The sequence below is a fragment of the Eubalaena glacialis genome, chromosome 10 (assembly GCF_028564815.1).
Source record: "Eubalaena glacialis isolate mEubGla1 chromosome 10, mEubGla1.1.hap2.+ XY, whole genome shotgun sequence".
NCBI classification, from domain to species: Eukaryota; Metazoa; Chordata; class Mammalia; order Artiodactyla; family Balaenidae; genus Eubalaena; species Eubalaena glacialis.
The window spans coordinates 13,776,208-13,799,175 of record NC_083725.1 but is presented as its reverse complement, the minus strand read 5'-3'; the positions used below and the strand labels follow the sequence as shown (position 1 = coordinate 13,799,175).

Here is a 22,968-nt window from a genome sequence, read left to right as displayed (position 1 = left end):
CCATTAAAAGAAATATCTTCCTTTAAGTTAAGGGTTTGTGTCTCTTCAAATTATGTGGACTGGTTACTTTGCATGGTTATCATGGAGGTTTGTACACGTTATTCTCCCATTGCACTTAATTCATGCCATTCAGCTCTGATGGCAGCTGTCCTTGATGAAACATGTGCAGTGCGGTGGGGGGCTCTCAAAACAATAAATGTGGGCATTTCATCTTGTCACACCCACCAGGTGGTGCTGGTTCATGTTACTTTTCTTCTAAAAATTGGAAGCCCTTTCTGTTGCTATTGTATTAATAAAGTAGGTGTTTATTTTCTGGTAGTCAGCCCCTTCCCAATTTAATTTTAACTCTAGGAATTTTAGTCACCCAGGAATTTGTGATTCAAAATAAAGGTATTGGGATTCATTAAAAAAAAAAAAAAGTGATAGCATCTACCACTTTTTATTTCATCTGTCTCTCCCTCCACTAGAGCTCTTCAGGATCAAGGCTTTGTCTTTTTTTAAAATTTATTTTTGGCTGCACTGGTTCTTCGTTGCTGTGCACTGGCTTTCTCTAGTTGTGTTCGCTAGTTGTGGCGAGCGGGGGCTTCTCGTTGTGGTGGCTTCTCTTTGTTGCGGAGCACGGGCTCTAGGCGTGCGGGCTCAGCATTTGTGGCTCGTGGGCTCTAGAGCGCAGGCTCAGTAGTTATGGCGCACGGGCTTAGTTGCTCCATGGCGTGTGGGATCTTCCCGGACCAGGGCTCGAACGCGTGTCCCCTGCATTGGCAGGCGGATTCTTAACCACTGCGCCACCAGGGAAGTCCCAAGGCTTTGTCTTAACATCAGTTCCTGTGCCTAACACATAGTACTTGCTGAATGAAGTGCAAACATTTTAACAAAGTAAAATGGGATCAAAACATGTTCCCCCATTTTCTATGTGATTAATTAGGAGGATCAGGTAGGGAATCTTTTTTTTTTTTGAGTGTTGAATTAAAGTAACATTTACTAAAAGTAGTTTTACCTTTTTTGGTTATAAGGGTAATATACAGTCATTGTAAACAAAAAGGTTGTGTTGTTTTCATGCCTATTAAGAATTCCCCCAAGGGATGTAAAATTCTCCCTAGTTCCGTATGAAACGTGAGCTCACTGAGCATTTCATGTGATTCATGATAGAAATTTTGAAGGGTATATGGGATAAAAGTAGGGTTAGGCCAGGGAAGAACATAATCTGCTCTGTTCATTTCGTGGCTTTGGTTGAAGTTTTTGGTGACCCTTGCTGTAGTACAACCTATTTTTAATATGTTGTTTGTTGGCTGTATACACATGGGCAGATTGGTCCCCAAGTCTTCACTTTCAGTGGAGTTCATGTTATAGTCAAACATACGGATAATGTTTATACTATGAAAATCACCCCCCTAATGACTAACCTAGAGCATTAAAAGAAAAATGGACTAAGCATTAGTTTGAAAACTGAGCCTAAATTTCAATCACATTTTCCAATGAAGTTGTTAATTCTGATCTTAGAATTAATTCTGATCATTAGGTTTGTTGGAAGAGGGGGATTATAACAAGCAAGTCATTGTGAAATGTTTTCATGATTAGCACATTTTGTGCTGGAAGGAAATAGGTGGGAGTAGTCAACCAGGAGCACTGGAAGCCAGCCTCAGCTCTGTCCCCACAATGTTCCTTCCTGCAGCAGCTTCCAAAGGGAGGAGGGGAAAGGGGTGCAGTGATGGTATTGGTAGTACACACCCACTGGGGATTCAAGCCCTAGGAGATGGAATGTCACTGCCATAGAAACTCCTAAATCAGCAATGACCTTGGGTCTCCCCTCTGCAACTTTTGGGATGGATGGCGAGTCTTGCTTAGCAGACTCCTCTGCCTTGGGCGCCTTCTTACAGCCACCACTGACCTTCCCTCTTGCTCTGGGATCAACCACAAGAAATCTTAAAATGAGGCCAACTCACTGCTACTTCATTGAGGAGGATGGGATACTAATTCCTGCCTCCTTCTTTCTTAGAGCTACTTTGAATAGCAGTACACAGGTGTAGCACTCTTTGTGAAAAACAATTTATGAACCATAAAATATGCAGAACAAAATGTAAAGGTCTCCTTTTACTCTCATACTGCAAAATGACTACCCTCTCCAGAGGTATCCACTGTCTACTGTTTGGGGTCCATCCCTCCAGTCCCTTGTTCTAAGCAGCTCTGAGAAGGCCGGATGGATAGCATTGCCCTTGAAAGATTTATGACTTGAGCAAGTTGTTGCCTTTTTAGCATTTACTCACTAAGACTGATAACTAAGTTCTAATAATTCCTTATATTGCTGAGCAGTTTACAATTTCACATCTGCTGATACAGCAAAAATTTCAAAATAATGTGTCTTATGAGAAAGAAACAGATTCAGAGAGTTTAAGTAACCTAAGCCACCCAACTAATACTTTTGTTTTTTTATGTGGATCTTGAACTGCTGTTCAGACTCTAAGTGATTCTTTTTTCTTTTTTAAAAAATTTATTTATTTATTTATTTTGGGCTGCTTTGGGTCTTCGTTGCTGCACGCGGGCTTTCTCTAGTTGCGGCGAGCGGGGCTACTCTTCTTTGCAGTGCGCGGGCTTCTCATTGTGGTGGCTTCTCTTGTTGCGGAGCATGGGCTCTAGTCACGCGGGCTTCAGTAGTTTTGGCACACGGGCTCAGTACTTGTGGCTCGTGGGCTCTAGAGCGCAGCCTCAGTAGCTGTGGCGCACGGGCTTAGTTGCTCCGCGGCATGTGGGATCTCCCCGGACCAGGGCCCGAACCCGTGTCCCCTGCATTGGAAGGTGGATTCTTAACCACTGTGCCACCAGGGAAGTCCCTCTAAGTGATTCTTATAAGCCAGTGCCTCTCAGACTTGAACATGAATTCAGATCATCTGGGGATCTTGTTAAAACATAGAGTCTGAGTAGATCTGGTGTAGGGCCTGAGATTCTGTGTTGCTGACAGGGATCACACTTCAAGTAGCAAGGCCCCATACCACAGTTGCTTTTATTTTATAGATAAGCTTGACAGATTTTATTTTAAAAAAAAGAAATGGCAGTAGAGTATCTTATTTATGTTTAAGGTATTAATTATTATGTTCTTAAATTTGGAAAGTAATACATACTTATAAAATTACACATTTTTAAGCAAAAGTGGGATTTTTACACAAAAATGCTTCTAGAATTAAAAAAATTTTTTGCTGCATTATGGAGATTATCCATGTTAATACTACATGTAGGTCTCCCTGAATAATTATTTTTTATAGGTTTGTTTATTTATTTATTTATGTATTTATTTATTTATTTATGGCTGCATTGGGTCTTTGTTGCTGTGCGCGGGCTTTCTGTAGTTGCAGTGAGCAGGGGCTACTCTTCGTTGCGGTGCGTGGGCTTCTCTCATTGCGGTGGCTTCTCTTGTTGCGGAGCATGGGCTCTAGGCAGGCGGGCTTCAGTAGTTGTGGCACGCAGGCTCAGTAGTTGTGGCGCACGGGCTCAGTTGCTCTGCGGCATGTGGGATCTTCCCAGACCAGGGCTGGAACCCATGTCCTCTGCATTGGCAGGTGGATTCTTAAGCACTGCGCCACTATGGAAGTTCTGAATTCTTTTTTTAAGGGGTGTATAAGATTTTATAATATGGATATATATGTTTATTTAACAAATTCATATTGATAGTCTTCTAGGTTATTTCTGATTTTTAATACTAGAAACAATGCTGCAGTGACTATCTATTATGCAGTTGCTAAACATTCTTTAGAATAAACTTCTAGAAATGAAATGTACTGGGTCAAAGGAATCATACATTAAAGTTTGAAAAGTATATATTGGCACATTGCCTTCCAGAAAGTCTGCTTTCATCCACAATCCTTGTCTAGTTTGTTGATTTTAAATATGGTAGCTGATTCCTAGTTACTTTAGGTGAAAATTACGTTGGCACCTTTTCCACCATCACACTTTCAGTGAACATGAACTTTTTGCTGGGTGCTAGGGAGTTAAGGATGACTCAGTCCTCATACTTGCAGACTGGGGATATAACTGAAGGTGTTCAAAGGGATCAGGGAACCCGCTGTGGGAATCATTAGGCAAATCTTTACTTAATCCTTGAGACCAGAAAGAGGATTGGGACTGGGGAGGGACTAGACCAAGCAGAGAACTCCACAATATCCTAATTCACAGTTGTGCCTTAATTAGGGTCTGACATCCAAAAATGATGCTAAAATCATTTAATCTCTAGTTATGCTAAGTATTGGTTTGAAGTTGCACTGATAAGTCTGAGAAGAGAATTATATTTTCCTTTTAAAAACAGAATCCCTGTATAAAAACTGCATGGTTAAGCTGTTAGCACATGTCGGTTATTTAATTTCCTACATTGTACTGGCTGTATTTTTTTTTTCTGCAATTAATATGATAAATGAAAGTAATGAGATTGGTAATTAGTTGTAAGTGACATAGTGCTTTTAATAAATAGTGTTGGGAGGTATTTGAGAAGTGTTGGGTAGTAATTACAGTTCAAGTCCCTGAATGGGTTTTGATAAATCAGTAATGGAGAAGAGTAATTAGAAGTAAAAGACTTTTTTTTCTTGGGGCCATTATCTAGTGATGATATGTTTCTTTTAAAAAAAGTATGGGTTTCTGATTTCTCTTTGAAAAACAGTCATAAGTTTTCATTTAAAAGCTTCACTGTGTAGTTACACTTGGAGAACTGTTAAATCTCTTCAAGTTTCTGAGTTGATTAGCTTCTAAAACTTGAAGCTTTAAGAAAAGAAATTAATTGATCTAACTCTTAATTTATAGAGGGAGAGAGACCCAGAGAGGTGAGTAACTTGCCCAGGGTCACATAGCCAGTTAATGTCAGTCACCAGACTAAGACCCAGGTCTCTGGACTCCTACCCTGGTGTCCTTTCTGCTGTACCTCCTGTTCTATTGAGCAACTGATTCTTTTAAAACTGTAATCAAATTTTATGTGTTTTATGTATAGCTCACCATACTGAATACTTGCTTTTGAAGCTTAGTGCTTATTTTAATCATGCTTTTTAACATATGAAAAAGTTTGAAATGAAAAATGCTTCTATGGATAAGTTAAGGTCTACAGAGATAAAAATACTTAGTCATTCATAATCATATATACTTATAGTTTTCTGCCTAGTTAGAAATACGGTTCCTTAGTGTTAGGTAAGATTCTGTGTTCAGAACAGAATTAGGCATAGGCACTGTTCTCTGTAACTTTTCTGTTTTTAAAAATTCAGCAATTTCCAAACATAATTTTATTCCCCTTTATTGTAATCATAGCACTTTCCAAATTTTTTCTATTGACCATTGAGCCCTTGGCAGAAGCAAAGGGAGGAGCTAGGCCAGTGAGGAAGCTATTATGAATGGAGTATATGGCAGCTGTACAAGGATACTGTTGGTTTCCCAGAGCTAAGCATGTTTCTTTTTGACATTGTTCTGAGTGATGCTGTAAATGTACAGGCAGAAGTAAACAAAAGGAAGCCATTTTTGCTATTGTAAGACTTGGAAAGCAAAATAAAATTGAGAACAGACTAAGCAGGAAAATATCTTTCGGAAATTTTTTGGTGAATTTTTTAAGCTCAGAATGCACATTTGTGCTTTAGAGGTTAACTAAAACTGCCAATTTAACATTCACTAATAAAGGCAGGTTCTTTTGGCTTTTGATGTTTGTTAACTATTGACTTGAATTATTCACAAAGCCTTTTGGAAACTTTTTCCCTAGAGGTTATAAATATTTAGGGAATTTTTTTTTTTTTCCTTTACAGAAGATTTTAATGTCAAAAGAGTTGCTCTACCTATATACTTACTTTATGGTCTGTGTTAGTGTTAAGGAGTGCTGATTTCCCTGGTCATGTGATTGATTTATCTTTGAAAGATCTTGAGAAAAGCAGATATTTAATCTACAATTGATCTTTACAAGGTCACATTCTAAGGAGGGACTGATAACATTTGTGGAACGTACATGATAGTAGTTTGAAAATGCGAACTAATCAAGTGTTTGGGAGACATTTAAAAACTCATGATATTTTAAATCTGTTTTGAGGGGTAATATGTTTTTTCAGGTCATTGTCATTAATCAGCGTTTATTAATTGCTTACTATAGGTTGGGCAGAGCAATTTTAGTTTAGTTTTGTTGTTGTTGAAAGGAAGTATACCTTTTTTTCCAGAGGTATTAGGCAAATAATGCATTTTAACCTGAATTCCTAATGTTAATGCATTTGCCTTTAAATAGGGAGAATATATTATGGGTTGGCATGTGTAGCTCTGGATATAAATGTAAATAATTTGGGGGGAGCTCTGCTTGGTTTGGACCTTTGAAGGAGTGGTTACTGTAGTTTTTGCAGATTGTTGGTCACCCTGTTCTTGGGTGGCCTGCTGCCTTTTCTCTATTCCTTGGTTACCAAGTAGTCAGAGACCATGCAGGTTTGGAAGGGTAGCTGTGTCATGGCGAGATGGTAGGAATAAGGGTGTCAGTTTCTGGGAGTCAACAAAGGGTGATGTGAGGTCTAACATTCTGTCTTCAATAGATAATTCCTGCCTAACCTGCAGATAAACCTGGTCGAGTTGTATGGAAATGGGGAGGGAACTAGCATTGAATGTCTACTTTATTGGAAACTGTACAGTCCTTTCATAAACATTTATTATGAGGTGGGTATTACCGCTGTCTTACAGGTAAAAGAACTGAGGCTCAGAGGTTAAGAAATTTACTGAAGGTAAATGACTGAAACAGGACATTCTGATGTGGCTATTTGGTGTAATCTTGTCAAGATACTAAAACATTTTAATTTTAATTCAACACATAAAAGCTTATATTTTAGTCTTCATCATACTGTCTCCTTGTTAATTCCCTGATACTCCACATCTCTCCCTTAATGACCCTCTTCACCTTGCTGTCTACACTGTAGTCTCACTGACCTTTCTATTCCTCAAATCCAAACCTATTCTCACTTTAGGGCTGTTGGATTAGTTGTTCCCTCTGTTTGGGCCACTCTTCTGCTGATTCTACATGATGGGCTCCTTCCTGTAATTTTAACTCTTAGCCTAAATTCACCTCAGAGAAGCTTTCCCTACTCACTGTGCTAAAGTAGTCATCCAGCATTTTCTTATTATTCTATTTTAATTGTCTGCATAGAACCTGATATTTTTCTTGTTGATTTCCTTTTTGTTGTTATTTGCCTGATTCCTCTCAGATTCAGGGGTATGGTATTTTTACTTATGTGTCCCAGTGCCTGACATATATTTGTTGAATGGATACGTTGAGAAAAATCAAAACCAGGTGCAATCTTCTTAAACGTACTGCCTTCATATCTCTGAATTTGTGTCTGTCTAAACCTGTCCTCATTCCCTTTCTTCCTGTTTTAAAGGAAGGAGGTGTCCCTTCTTTTAATGGTATTGGGTGTTTAGTGTTCTAGCTGTGTTGTAGATCCCGTTTTCCATTTTCTTTTAATTTATCTTTTTCTCTTCTGGTTCTTTCTCCATATAAAACATGCTCAGTATTCTCTGAAGATAAAAACCTTCGATCATATACCTCTTGTAGTCTTTGCTGAATCTTGATCTCTTAGTCTCAATGTCAGTCTCCCCTAACTCCCTCCATGGACTAATTTAAGAACCTACCATTTTAATATTTTTATTATAAATATATATTCTGTAAAAATATATTCTGAATCATAAATACCTGTCTTCCAAATGAGGTTTTGGAATGTAATACTTATAAATTGGGTACTATTTATTTTAATTAGTATGAGTTCTTAACTCTGTTGCATTTAGAATATAGCTGTCTTCTGAGGTAGAGTCTTTTTTTCTTGGCTATGTTGTTCCCTTTTGGCTTGAAACCCTTGATAGGATGAGCAGCTTCCTAAAACACTGTTAAAATATTCATAAATCAGATATTTTTGTTGATTCAGCTTGTCTTTATTTGCCAGGCTTATATAGGGCTCTTTTTCAAGAGTACAGGAAATGATGTACAGAGGATAAAATATTTAGTTTAAAAATTTTAATATTGTCTTACATCATTTGAAGAGACATTAGTAATTAAATTGGAATTTTGCAATTGTTCCAGGTGGACCTAGTGATCCCACTTCTGGGGGATCTATCCTAAGGAAATAATCTGATGTTTAGAAGAATAAAATGCCCAAAGATGTTCATCACAGTGATAACTTGTAATAGCGAAGACTTAAAAACAGTATAAATGTTAAAGTGGAGGGGATGGTTTAAGATATGGTATGTCTATAGAGTGGAACCATTTAGACATCTTTAAAAAGTTTATAATGAGCTTTTGGTGATGCAAGAAAATAGGCATTTTAAAATATTAAATAAAGAGTAAGAAGTCAGACTTCTGCTTCTACCATTGTTAGAGTAGGTTGTTTCAAACCAAATAATACTGCTGGCAACTAGAAAAGCTAGAAGATGTTGAAGAGCTATAAAGGCAGTGAGGAATTAGAGGCCAGGTTCTGGAAGATAAGGAAAGCTCTGAGAGGTAAGCCTTATTTTTGAGGCCGCCTTTTCCATGAGGTCATTGCTGATTCTGGAAGTGATAGCTGAGAGGCTGAATAGAGTTTTCAAAGTGCTCATGTCAAGGAGGACAAAAAATTGGAATTAGGGCCTGCCAAGGTTGAGGGCCCTGGGAAACACTCTAGGTTTTGGGGTTGGGTCCCTGAGGGCCTGAATTGTAGGAGTAAGGGTGAAACAGAAGTAAACCAGTCTTTACAGGGCACTGAAGACTGAAGCCCAGCTTTTTAATCTTCTCAATTTTGGGTTAGATTAAGATGACCTGGAATTCCTAGTGTCCCTAGCCAAATCTGTCTGCTAGAAGCAAAAGTAAATCCTTTCTGAATAACATCATCCGTAGCCTCAGATTGTCTCTATAATTTTTTATATACAGTGTTCAGCACTCAATAAAAAATAATTAGGCTTATGAAAAAACAAACTACAACTGAAAACCAACAGGAAAGATTGATAAAAGATACATACTTATGGGGGATACAGATATTTGAGATGTCAGTCATGGACTTATATCTATGATTAATGTGTTAGAAAAATTAAAGATAAAATAGATAATTTTGTCAGAGATCTGAAATGGTAAATAATGAAATTGTAATTCTAGAACTGAAAAACACAAGAACTGATTGTTAACTCAGTGGGTGGGTTTAATAGCATAAAGCTGAAGGAAAAATTAGTGAGGTAGAAGGTAAGTCAGAAAAAAAAAAATCCAGACTGAAGCATTGACAGACAAAAGGATGGAGAATACAGAAAAGAGTATGAGAGGCATATGGAATATTGAGTAAAGGTCTTATGTATAAGTACTTGAAGTTCAGAAGGAGAGAGGAAAGAGAATGGGGCAAAAGCAATATTTGATGAGAAATTGGCTGAGAATTTTCCAAAACTGACAGAAATTATCAAGTTCCAAATTAAAGAAGCTCTATAAACACCAGGAAAAATCCAGAGTAAACTACACCTAGGCACATCGTAGTAAAACTGTTGAAAACCCGAGGCAAAGAGAAATCTTAAAAGCAACCACAGAATAAGACATTTTATCTTCAGAGGAGCAACAGTGAGACTAACAGCCTGACTTTTCAACAGTGACAGTGGCATCTAGAAGGCATTCCTCATTTTATTGCACTTCATTTTATTGCACTTAACAGATAATGCATTTTTTTATAAATTGAAGGTTTGTGGCAACCCTGTGTTGTCAGTTGATGATTAGCATTTTTTAGTAATAAAGCATTTTTAAATTAAGATATGTACATTGTTTTTTAATAATACTATGTCTTGCACACTTAATAGACTATAGTATAGTGTAAACATAACTTTTATATGCACTGGGGAACCAAAAATTTTGTGTGAGTTGCTTTATTGCAATTCTTGCTTTATTGCCATACTCCCTTTATTGCAGTGGTTTGGTACCGAAACTGCTATATCTCCGAGGTATGCCTGTAGCTATAAAGTGATGACAGAAAATAACTGCCAATCCTTATCCAGGGAAAATAGCCTTTAAAAGTGGTTACAAAATAAAGATGTTTTCAGATAAACAAAAACTGAGGAGAATTTGTAGCCAGCAGCCCATTCCCTAAAGGAAATACTAAAGGATGTTCTTTAGGCTGAAGGAAAATGATTTCAGATGCAATGAAGAGCATTGGGAAGAGGGGTTGTGTGGGTAAATGTGAATGAATATTGGCCGTATAAAATAATAACAGAAGTAATAGTAATAATAATGACTTGTGGACTTTATATGATATATGGAATTAAAATGTGTGATAGTAATAGCACCTAACTTGAAAAGAGTAAATGGAGTTAGTGTCCCAAGTTCCTTGCGTTGTCTGGGAAGTGGTAAAACTACTACTTTATATAAGATTTAATGAGTCAGAGATGCATTTTATAATTACTAAGGTATTCATTTAAAGAGTAGTAAAAGAATATATATTTGGCAAGCTGATGGGGGAGAAAATTGGGAAAATAAAAAAATGCTTAAACCGGAAGAGGGCAAGAAAGGGGAGGTAAAGGAAGATGAAACAGGAGAGATACATAGGAAACAAATAGTAAATTATTTTATTATTTATTATAGGATCAGTACTTATTAAGTGAACCATATGAAATTGCCAGTATTTGACCTACAATAATAACAGTTTCATAGTTGAAGTGTAAACAGGTCAAATTGGTTAAAATCTAAGATTGTCAGAATTAAAAGGAAACCAGCTATATTCTGCATGACAAAGTTATGCATTTAATTTAAGAATACAGAAAGTTTGAAGGTAGAAGAATGGAAAAAGATACACCATGCAAACACCAACCCAGGAAAGTTGGTTTAGCTATATTAGATACATTAAAGGGGACTTTAAGGCAAGAAGTGTTTCTAAAGAAGGATATTTCGTTGATGAAAGTGCAGTTTACCAAGAAGAAAATAAAAAGGATGTTGAAAAAAATAATACAGTATTATAATTGCATTGTTTTTTTTTTTTAATAAGAGGCTCTTTTTTTATTTTATTTAATTAATTAATTAATTAATTTATGACTGTGTTGGGTCTTCGTTTCTGTGCGAGGGCTTTCTCTAGTTGTGGCAAGCGGGGGCCACTCTTCATCGCGGTGCGCGGGCCTCTCACTATCGCGGCCTCTCTTGTTGCGGAGCACAGGCTCCTGACGCGCAGGCTCAGTAATTGTGGCTCACGGGCCCAGTTGCTCCGCGGCATGTGGGATCTTCCCAGACCAGTGCTCGAACCCGTGTCCCCTGCATTGGCAGGGAGATTCTCAACCACTGCGCCACCAGGGAAGCCCGATTTTTTTTAAACAAATGGAAAAAAAGGAAAAAGTTCCGTAGTTCTTATGATTTATCATTACTAAGATGTTAGTGTTGTCAAACTAATCAGTCTTTGCATTTATGATTTAAAAAAATTTTTTTTATTGGAGTATAGTTGATTTACAATGTTGTGTTAGTTTCAGGTGTGCAGCAAAGTGAATCAGTTATACGTATACATATATCCACTCTTTTTTAGATTCTTTTCCCATATAGGTCATTATAGAGTATTGAGTAGAGTTCCCTGTGCTATAGGTCCTTGTTAGTTATCTATTTTATATATAGTAGTGTGTATATGTCAATCCCAATCTCCCAATTTATCCCTCTCTCCCCTTTCCCCCACTGGTAACCATAAGTTTGTTTTCTACATCTGTGACTCTATTTCTGTTTTGTAAATAAGTTCATTTGTACCATTTTTTTAGATTCCACATAAAAGTGATATCATATGATATTTGTCTTTCTCTGTCTGACTTACTTCACTCAGTAGGACAATCTCTAGGTTCATCCATGTTGCTGCAAATGGCATCATTTCGTTCTTTTTTTATGGCTGAGTAATATTCCATTGTATATATGTACCACATCTTCTTTATCCACTCTTCTGTCAATGGACATTTAGGTTGCTTCCATGTCTTGGCTATTGTAAATAGTGCTGCAGTGAACATTGGGGTGCATGTATCTTTTCAAATTATGTTTTTCTCCAGATATATGCCCAGGAGTAGGATTGCTGGATCATACGGTAGTTCTGTGTTTAGTTTTTTAAGGAACCTCCACACTGTTCTCCATAATGGTTGTACCAATTTACATTCCCACCAACAGTGTGGAAAGATTCCTTTTTCTCCACACCCTCTCCAGCATTTATTATTTGTAGATTTTTTGATGATGGCCATTCTGACCAGCGTGAGGTGATACCTCTTTGTAGTTTTGATTTGCATTTCTCTAATAGTGATGTTGAGCATCTTTTCATGTGCTTTTTGGCCATTTATATGTCTTTGGAGAAATGTCTATTTAGATCTTCTGCTCATTTTTTGATTGGATCATTTGTTTTTTTGATATTGAGCTGTATGAGCTGTTTGTATATTTTGGAGATTAATCCCATGTCGGTCGCTTTGTTTGCAAATATTTTCTCCTATTCTATGGGTTGTCATTTTGTTTTGTTTATGGTTATGATTTGCTTTTGTGTCTTAAGAAATACTTCCTCTCTGAGATCATAAAGTTCAACAAATATTTTCCAAATTTTTTTCTAAAAACTTTAAAGTTTTTTCTCCACACAAGATCTTTAGTTCATCTGAAATTTACTTTTCGTGTAATTGTAAGGGATGTAATTTTTTTTCCCATATGGATAACCAGTTTTCCAGTAGTTTTTCTCTTGAACTGATTTGTGTGTGTTTTTTTTTGTTTTTTGTTTTTTTCTTTTTTTGGCCACACTGAACGGCATGAGGGATCTTAGTTCCTCTACCAGGGATCGAACCCGTGCCCTCTGCAATGGAACCACCTAGTCCTAACCACTGGTCCTCCAGGGAATTCCTCTTGAACTGATTTGTAATGCCACTTCTGATGCTGAATTTCCATACATGTGTGTCTCTGTTTGGGCTCTCTTCTTTTCCATTTGGCCATTTATCTGTCTTTGGTCAACATCACACTATTTTAATTATAAGATTTAAAAAAGTCTTGATAACTCATTGGGTAAATACCACCTACTTTGTGACTTTTCAAAATAGGCTTGGCTGGTTTTGGTCTCTTTTTCTTCCATGTGGGTTTTGGGATCAACTTGTTAAGTTCCATGAAAAAGCTTTTTGGAATTTTGATAGGAATTGCACTGCATTTATATACTAATTTGGGGGAGAACTGACAAGTCCTTAAACATGATAGGGTTCTTCATTAATTTCTGTTTTTATGTTCTTCAGTGAAGTTTTATAGTTTTCTTCATAAGAGTCTTACACATTTTTTGTTAGATATATTCCTAGGAGCCTTAAATTTTTATTTATGCCATTCAAAATGGCAACAATTAAAATTATATTTTAAAATTATTTATAAAATTTTTACGAATGCCATTTTGGTATATCAATTTTGAATCCAGCAACCTATTAAACTGTTTTGTTTCTAATGTTTTGTCAATTCTCTTTCATTTTATTCATGGACAGTTATATCAGCTACAAGTAAAGTAAAATTATTTTCTTTCTGTTACGTATATTTTTACCACCTATGTATGCATATTGCATCAATATAGTTTAGAGGGATATCTTTGTAATACTAATGTAGTCATACACATGTAATTGTAATATATATATTTTGTTTCTGGTTTCTTTAGATCTACTTTGTTTGAGAGGAGCATCCATGTGGTAGTGTATTGTTGCTAATAAATATACTACAGTTTATCCACTCTACTGTTGATGGACATCTGGGTTGTTTGCAGTTGTTAGTTGTTACACATTTTTGTATGTGTATCCCAGTATACCTTTCCAGGCGGAGATCTGCAGGTTTGTAGGGCATATAAGTCTTTAGCCTGACAATACAGTGCTGAACTATCTTCCAAGGTGGTTTTATTAGTTTAGATTCCCACCAGCAGTATTTGAAGGTCCTTGCTCCTTGCCAGTGGTTGGCATTGCCAATTTGGTGTGTGTAGTGATAGTATCTAATTGAGAGCTTACAGTTGTCATTTTAATGAAATTAAAATGATTAATGAGATTAAGCACCATTTCATGTTTATTGGTTGTTTGGATATCTTCTTTTGTCAAGTTTTTATTCAAGTCTTTTGTCCATTTTTGGGAATTCCCTGGTGGTCCAGTGGTTAGGACTCCATGCTTCCACTGCAGGGGGCACGGGTTTGATCCCTGGTCGGGGAACTAAGATCCCGTGTGCTGCGCGGTGTAGCCACAAAAAAAAAGATCGTCCCTATCCTACTGATTTGTAGATGTTCTTTATATATTCTGGATATGTATGTCTGGATAAATACATATTGTAAATATCTTCTCTGATTTTGTACATGTGTTTTTACTCTTTTGTGGTATCTTAGAAGTTCTTTCAGAGTATAGTAGAATTTAATTAATATTTTCCTTTATTAATGTTTTTTATGGTCCTGTTTAAGAATTTTTTCTCCATCATGAAGTAATGAAAGATAGTTTTCTTATCTTCTAAAGCTTTATTTGCCGTTCACATTTACGTCTAGAGCCCATCTAGGTTTTTTGTTTTGTTTTGTTTTTTGCATAGTGTAAGGTAAGGGTTTAGTTTGATTTTCTTTTTTTCCTATATGGATTGTTCCACTACTGTTTTTGGGAAAGATCACTCCTTTGTGATGTCAAGGGTCTATATATGTGTGGGTCTATTTCTAGACTTTTCTGTCCCACTAATTTATGTATCTTCCAGACACACAAAAATCCACGTAAATGGAAAGTACTAAATAAGATGGTAGGAATAAATACAAATTATTAGTCATTACAACAAATATAAACTCACCAGTTTAAAAACAAAGATTGTTACATTGGATTAAAAAGTCTAACTATATGTTCGTTAAAAGAGACCTACTTAAAACTAAGAACTGAGAAAAGTTGAAAGTAAAAGAAGGTAAAATGAATTAACCAGGCAAATTCTGAGAGTTCTGCATTTATATGGGAAGGAATGGTGTCTCAGTTCAACTCTTTGCTGGGTCCAAGGCCTCTGTGCTCCTGTCCCCTAGTGGTTGTTAAAGCTCTAGGCTCCTGCGTTACCAGGTTTACCTCCCAGGGCAGCCACGTTCTTTATTTTTGCCCCTGGAAATTTTCTTTATTCTACTGTGGCGTGAGCCATGCATTTCAGAGGAATTCGCCATGCTTCATCTAGCATTTTTTAGGCATGTATGTGGATGTCTTCTCCACCCCAATTGTTTAGTCTTCTATGTGTTGTCTGAACTGTTAGATATGGTTTTAAGAACCCACCCTCTAGGGAGACTACTAAAAATGTAAAGTGATTGCCTGTGGGTGTGTGTGTGGATTATGGATCATTTCTTATATTCTTGTGCATTTTTCGTATTTCCGCAAAAGAGGACATATTTTATAACTTTCTAAACTTAAAAAAGGAAATTGCCCTTAAGATCCTCCAAGTAATAGCCCTTCTTTTCCATTTGTTGCAGGTGGTGCGGTTGTGTCAGAACCCAAAGCTGGCGCTAAAGAATAGCCCACCTTATATCTTAGACCTGCTGCCAGACACCTACCAGCATCTCCGCACTATCTTGTCAAGATATGAGGGGAAGATGGAGACCCTTGGAGAAAATGAGTATTTTAGGGTGTTCATGGAGAATTTGATGAAGAAAACTAAGCAGACCATAAGCCTCTTCAAGGAGGGGAAAGAAAGAATGTATGAGGAGAATTCTCAGCCTAGGTAATGGAGAATACTACACAAATATTTATTCAGGTCTGTGACTGCCCGAATAGGTAACACATAGAAATAGTTGAGTTGGTTTTAATTTTATGTCAACAAGAATAGAATGCAAAGTTGACATTTGACTTAAAGCTGTGTTTTGTATAAAAGGTTACCTTGGAGGGTATTGATCCATCCCTAGCTCTGATTATTTGTTTACCTCTGAAAAGTCAGTGACTTACAGTCATGAAGATGAGTTGGAGGCAGTAGGTCTTTCAGAGGCCCTGAAGATCATGAAAGTTTGTGGATAGGTGAGAGTTTGAAAGAAAGAAGTTGGGGTTGGCAGTAAACAGTAAGAGGATTTTGCCCAAGTTGGTAGCATATTAGGTAGGTTATAAGTATGGGATAATAGGAAAAAAATTAGCCAGTAGTTTGGATAACTTTTTTTTTAATAAAGCCAAGTGAAATGACATTTCCTTATAGGTAAAGTAACTTTTCAAATAGGATAGAATAGAATACTTTTCAAATAGAATTGGCAAAATGCAGTTAATTCAATAAACATTTGAAGGACCAATAGGTATTCCTTTGTACTTATTAAATACTAAAAACTATACTGACTGTCCCATATGTTATTGGCTTGGTTGTCGTATATTATGCACTGGGAGAGAAACAGGTTGATTGTATGCATGGTATAGTTGTGTTTGGTTTTGTCTAATTGGAATTAAATATTAACTCATCTGGAACAAGTAATAAAATGTAAATTCTATTATAATTTTTAGGGAGTAACTTACTCTTGAGAAGTGACTTGAATTGGGAGGGACAGTAATTTCTGAGGGCATTCAGTTAGCATGCCGAGCAGTAACTTACTAAATGGTATCCTTGTAGCGTTTGACTCTGTTGGCTTAGATTCTGGGAACCTTCATCTCTCACTTAAAATTTTACCCACATCATTATTCGTGTTACCTTTACTGTGACAGATTACTCAGGTTTGGTCCAGAGTATTAGTATTTTCTTCTTAAAAAGGTTTCTGGTAACTGAATTCAATCTGTAGGGACCTTTGTAACATCTCATTTATGTGAAAATGAACTTTGTCCATTTTAATTATTTAAATTTCATGACTTTTGTCATTTTGTATTGCTGAATTAAAAAAATAATTTTGGACTTTATTATGTACCAAAACTTAAAATTTTTATTTATTATCCACAGTGTACTAGGTTCTAATTCTAGGAGGTGAAAAGGAGAGTTAAGTATTCAATTCTGATGTCATGTGATAAATACTTTAATAGAGATGTGTACAAAATGCTGTATGAACACAGTTTTACCTAGTGGCATCGGGGAAGGTGGCACAGAGGAAGTGTTATTTGAGCTAGATTTTGAAGGGTAAGTAGGAATTTTCTAGGCAGAGAAGTGAAGAAAAGGCCTTTAACACAGTGGCATGAAAATGCAGGCTCTGTTTGTTTAAGGAACGTGAGCGGTCTGGTTTGGCTAGAATTAGGGGAGATAGATGAGCTGGAAATATGGGTTGGAGTCAGATTGTAAAGAGCTGTTTTTTGACCTCAAGACTTTCTCCTATAGATAACAGGCTGCCATAGAACAGGTTTTTTTTTTTTTTTTTTTTTAAATAGTGGAATAAAAATTGTAGATTTTTCAGTCTTCTTAGAGCACACTGAACATTGTTTGACTTTTTTTTTTTTTTTTTTTTTTTTAATGACTGACAGTTCGTCACTGAGAGGCAGAATAGTCTACTGGTTAAGAAGAGGAGGGACTCTGAAGCCAACTGCCTTAGTTTGAATCTTAACTTTTCCACTTAACTTAGCTGTGTGATTCTTCGGTTTCTTCATCTGTAAAATGAGATAATAGTATTACTTTCCTTGTAGGATTGTTGGGAGTTTAATAAGTAACTAAATGTTCGGTACTTACAACAGTGATTGGCACATTGAAAGTGATAAGTGGGTTAGCTCTTATTATGTTAATCATCTGCATTATTTTCATTACTCATTGGTACTGCCAGAACCTAATGAAACGCATAGACCAATTTGCCCTTACTAAATGGCTTCACACAGTGCTTGTAAGTTCTTTTACCTTTTTAACAAAACCTTACTGTCAGTATGTCTGTCTGTATCAATTTCATTTCCCCTAATATGAAGCTTTTAATCCACTATATGCTTTGACCATACAACCAGGTTTGTACAAATTATATATAAAGTGAGAATAAATAAATTTGAGGTGAGAATACATTTTTTTTTTCCAGTAAAGGAAAATATATGGCTTTACTGTACCATCTTTGTGATCTGTATTTTGGTTGTTTAGAGGCTTTTTTTGTATTCAGTTTAAAAAATTGAGATATAATTCATATACTATAAAATTTACCTTGTAAAGTGTATAATTCAGTGGTTTTTAGTGTGTTCACAAAGTTGTGCAACCATCACTACTATATAATTCTAGAACATTTCTGTCACCCCAAAAAGAAACCCCATGTTCATTAGCAGTCACTCCCCTTTCCCCACTCCTGCTTCCCCCCAGCCTTTAGTGATCACTAATATTTACTTTCCGTCTCTGCGGATTTGCCTGTTCTAGACATTTCATTTAAGTGGAATCATATAACATGTGGCCTTTTTTGTCTGGCTTCTTTCACTTAGCATGTTTTCATGTTCATCCATGTTGTAGCATAGAATAGTACTTCTTTCTTTTTTATGGCTAAATAATATTTTATTGTATTGACATTTTGATTATGGACATTTGGGTTGTTTCCACTTTTGACTATTATTAATAATGCTGCTATGAACATTTATGTACAATTTTTTGTGAAGCTCTATGTTTTCAGTTCTATTGGGTATATACCTAGGACTGGAATTACTGAGTCATATGGTAATTCTATGTTTAACATTTTGAGGAACCACCAAACTGTTTCCACTGCAGCTGCACCATTTTACATTCCCCGAGCAATGTATGGGGGTTCCAACTTCTCACCAGTACTTATTATTATTATTATTATTTTGGTTATAGCCATCTTACTGGGTATGAAGTAGGTATCTCTTTGTGGTTTTGATTTTCATTTCCCTAATGAGTAACATAATGAGCAGTCTTTTTACATGTTTATTGTCCATTTGTATATGTTCTTTGGAGAAATGTCTGTTTGAATCCTCTGCTCATTTTTTGAACTGGGTTACTTGTCTTTTTTTTAAAATAAATTTATTTATTTTATTTTTGGCTGCTTTGGGTCTTTGTTGCTGTACGCGGGCTTGCTCTAGTTGTGGTGAGTGGGGGCTACTCTTTGTTGCGGTGCGTGGGCTTCTCATTGCAGTGGCTTCTCTTGCCACGGAGCACGGGCTCTAGGTGCGTGGGCTTTAGTAGTTGTGGCTCGTGGGCTGTAGAGCACAGTCTCAGTAGTTGTGGCACACAGGCTTAGTTGCTCTGCAGCATGTAGGATCTTCCCAGACCAGGGCCCGAACCCATGTCCCCTGAATTGGCAGGAAGATTCTTAACCACTGCGCCACCAGGGGAGTCCTTACTTGTCTTTTTATTGTTGAGTTGTAAGAGTTCTTTACATATTCTGGGTACTAGATTCTTATCAGACACGATTCATAAAACTTTATTCCCATTCTGTGGGTTGTCTTTTCACTTTGTTGATAGTATCATTTGAAGCACAAAAGTTTTTAATTTTGATGAAGTCCAGTATTTTTTCTTTGGGTACTTGTGCTTTTGATTTCATAGGTAAGAAACCATTGCCTAATCCAAGGTCATGAAGATCACACTTCTGATCATTTTGAGTTAGTTTTTGTTTATGGTGTAAGGTAGGGTCCAACTTCATTCTTTTGATTGTGGTCATCCAGTTTTCCCAGCACCATTTGTTGAAAAGACTGTCCTTTCCTCATTGAATGGAGTTGGCATCCATGTTGAAAATTAATTGATCGTATGTGTAAAGGTGTATTTCTGGGGTCTCTATTTTATTCCACTGGTCTATATGTCTGTCCTTATGCCAGTACCACACCATCTTGATTACTGTAGCTTTGTAGTAAAGCTTTGAAATCAGAAAGTGTGAGTCTTCCAACTTTGTCCTTTTTCTAAATTGTTTTGGCTTTTTGAGGTCCCTTGAGATTCTTAATGAATTTTAGGATTAGCCTGAAAATTTCTACCAAAAGGGCAGCTGGAATTCTAATAGGAATTGCAATCGACCTCTAGATCAATGTGGGGAGTACTGCCATCTTAACAATACTAAATCTCCCCAATCTATGACATGGAATATCTTTCCATTTATTTGGTTCTTTTTTAACTTCTTTCAGCAGCATTTTATTGTTTTCAGTGTATAAGTCTTTAGCCTCTTCGGTTAAATTTATTCCTGAATATTTTATTCTTTCTGATGCTATTATAAATGGAATTGTTTTCTTAATTTCATTTTTGGATTGTTCATTGCTGGTGTGTGGGAAGAATACAGTTGAGTTTTGTGAAGTTTTGCATTTGACCTTGTATCCTGCAACTTTGCAGAACTCATCTATTGGTTCTAGTAGTAGTCGTTTTTTTAGTGGATTCCCTAGAATATTATGTAAATAAGATCATGTTTGCATGATCTTGCATGATCTCTATTTGTATGCAAATGATGATAGTTTTACTTCTTCCTTTCCTTTGTGGATGCTTTTTTTCTTGCCTAATCGCTCTGGCTAGAACCTCATATGTTGAATAGAACCTATGTTGAATAGAAGTAGTGAGAGCAGACATCCTTGTCTTGTTCCTGATGTTAGGAGGAAAGCTTTCAGTCTTTCACCATTGAGTATGATGTTAACTGTGGGATTTTCATAGATGCCCTTTATCAGGTTGAGAAAGTTTCTATTTCTTTTTTACTCAATGTTTTTGTTTTTGTTTTTTATCACAAAATAATGTTATAGGCCTTTTATGCTTTGTTCCTGCTTTTTCTTCTTGGGAGAGGAAAATTTGTAGACTTGTAATATTCTAGAAAAAGTGAATATCTTGAGTTGCACTAAGGGCAAGAATGCAAGCAAGCCTCAGGAATAACTGAAACCACGGTTGAAAATGCTACCAGGACACTATCTGCATTCTCTCAATGCAGATTAATGTCTGAATTGTGGGGAAATCTGGCCTCTGCTACACCCAAGATTTACATCTTACGGGTTTCTTACGGTAACAGAGCATCTACCTCTTGGTTCCAGTTTTGACTTAGGCTTGGTGTAGATCAATTGATTATCTCTGGGCCGATCAACTCTGGAAAGAAAAGCTAAGTGCTGTGATTAGTCCAGTGTGGGCAAGGTGTCATCTCTAAACAAACCTTCTATGGCTTGGGGAACATATCTGTTCCCCCAAAGCCATGTACATGAGGGAATTTGTTGCCAGACTGGATGTTGAGGAGCTAATCCCTTAAATATTCTCTAGAAGAGTGTACATAAGTGTATCTATCAGTATATAATATAGTTGCTTCCTGTTTTTGTTTTAGAGAGGATATTAGGTAAATTAACTTCTCTAAAGATATTTACCCTCATTCTTCTTAGACTTTATAAAAAATTAATTCAGCAAAACCATAAGCTGCTTTCTTGCCTTTTATCTTTAACTCTCGTTTTTGCGCCTGTTTTCATTAGAGCGCAGGATGTTATAGTAGAAGCTGAATGGGATTATACAGTGCAGTTAATTTTAAATTGTCATTGTCTTATTGTATCCATTTTGGAAGTAAGATTAAACTTTTCTGTTGTAACTATGTTGTCTTTTTAGAGGTAGTTATAAACTGAAATTGTCAAAATTTGGTTTTGTTGTATTCAGCCAGGAATAATTCAGAAATAACTAAAAGCTTATGTGCTAACCATTCATTAAAGAAAAAATAGTAGTGAGTATTTTCTCTGTGGTAAGCACGGCTCTAAGAACAGTGATAGAGCAGTAAACAGCGCTCATGATGCTTATAACCTCTCATTTTCTATTAGTTTCCAAGCTATAACCACTGAACTAATATTCTTTCGGTTTCCAGATTATCCTCCAGTGGAAAAGTGGTGATTCACAAGCTAACAGCAGTATTCGTACTGCTATAGTTTTTCCCTAGCACCCTGAGAATAGGTTTCAACAAGTGTGCCAAATCCTATTGGTAGATAATGGTGGCTTAGAACTTTTTGTTGAGGAGTTTGGGCTTGGTGAGAAAAGATTCCCACTTACATTAGGAATGCCTTTCTTACAACTGGGAAAGGGGCAGCACCATGCTCCTGTATCTTTTTGGTTCAGGAGAGAGATGACGCTGGCTTGAAACAAAGTCGTGGTAGTAGAGATGGAAAGAAATGGACGGAACTTGCTGTGTTTTAAAGCTAGCATAACATGATTTGCTAATGGATTGGATAGGTTTCTGGTTTGAGCCAGTGTATAGATGGTGTAATGGGAAGCCATGGAAAGGTATAAAACAGGGGAAAGTCATGATCTGATTTTTCTTCTACAGTGATAGTATTGGCTGTTGTGTGGGAAATGGATTAGGCTTGTGGAAGTAGCAATGATGGAAGTAGAGGGATAGGTTAAAAGCTTACTGCTGTATACCAGGTAAGAGATGAGATAGTATAGACTAAGGATGAAAAAGATGAAAGGAAGAAAAATGGACCGATAAGAGGTGGACTGGAGCTAGACTCAATAAGAATTGGTGGTGGATTGGACAAGAGGAGGGTGAGAAAAGATGACAGGGAAGAATCAAGGATGTAGGTTTGTGGTCATTAACTCTGCCAGTTGGTGGCGGCAGTTACTAAAATGGGGAATTCAGAGTACAAATGTGGGGAGAAGTACATTGAGAGAGGGGAATTAAGAGTTCCATTTTGGACAACTTTAAGTTTGAGATATTCTCATGAGCCATCTAAGGTGATATGTCAAGCAGGCAATTGGTTGGCTATATTAGAGTTTGGAGTTCAGAAGGCGAGGTCTGGAATAGAGATAGAAATTTGGTGATGTTCAAGAATAGTATTTAAAGCCATGAGAGTGGGCAAAATCATCTGGCGGGGGAGAGAAGTCAGCAAAGGAGATTTAAAAGGAGGCACAACAAAGGAAGAAAGGAGAGAATAGATTAAAGTAGTAGGCAAGGAATAAAAAAACAAAAACAAAAATTCTCTCTAAAAGGGAAACCCTCCTGTACTGTTGGTGGAAATGTAAGTTGGTGCAGCCACTATGGAAAACAGTATGGAGGTTCCTCAAAAAACTAAAAATAGAGTTGCCATATGATAATAGCAATCCGACTCCTGGGCATATATCTGGACAAAACTGTAATTCAAAAAGATACACGCACCCCTATGTTCATAGCAGCACTATTCACAAAAGCCAAGACATGGAAGCAACCTAAATATCCACTGACATATGAATGGATAAAGAAGATGTGGTGTGTGTGT

General features: G+C 36.7%; 1 protein-coding gene across 2 annotated transcripts in view; it reads left to right on the top strand.

Annotated features, from left to right (window-relative positions):
• The window catches only part of CBL (Cbl proto-oncogene), an 89,098-nt gene that overhangs the window by 4,689 nt on the left and 61,441 nt on the right, over positions 1–22,968 (top strand). For both annotated transcript variants that reach the window (XM_061203380.1, XM_061203379.1), the window contains exon 2: positions 15,390–15,637. In XM_061203380.1, the coding sequence (XP_061059363.1) occupies positions 15,390–15,637 (248 nt within the window). The remainder of the gene's footprint in view (positions 1–15,389; positions 15,638–22,968) is intronic.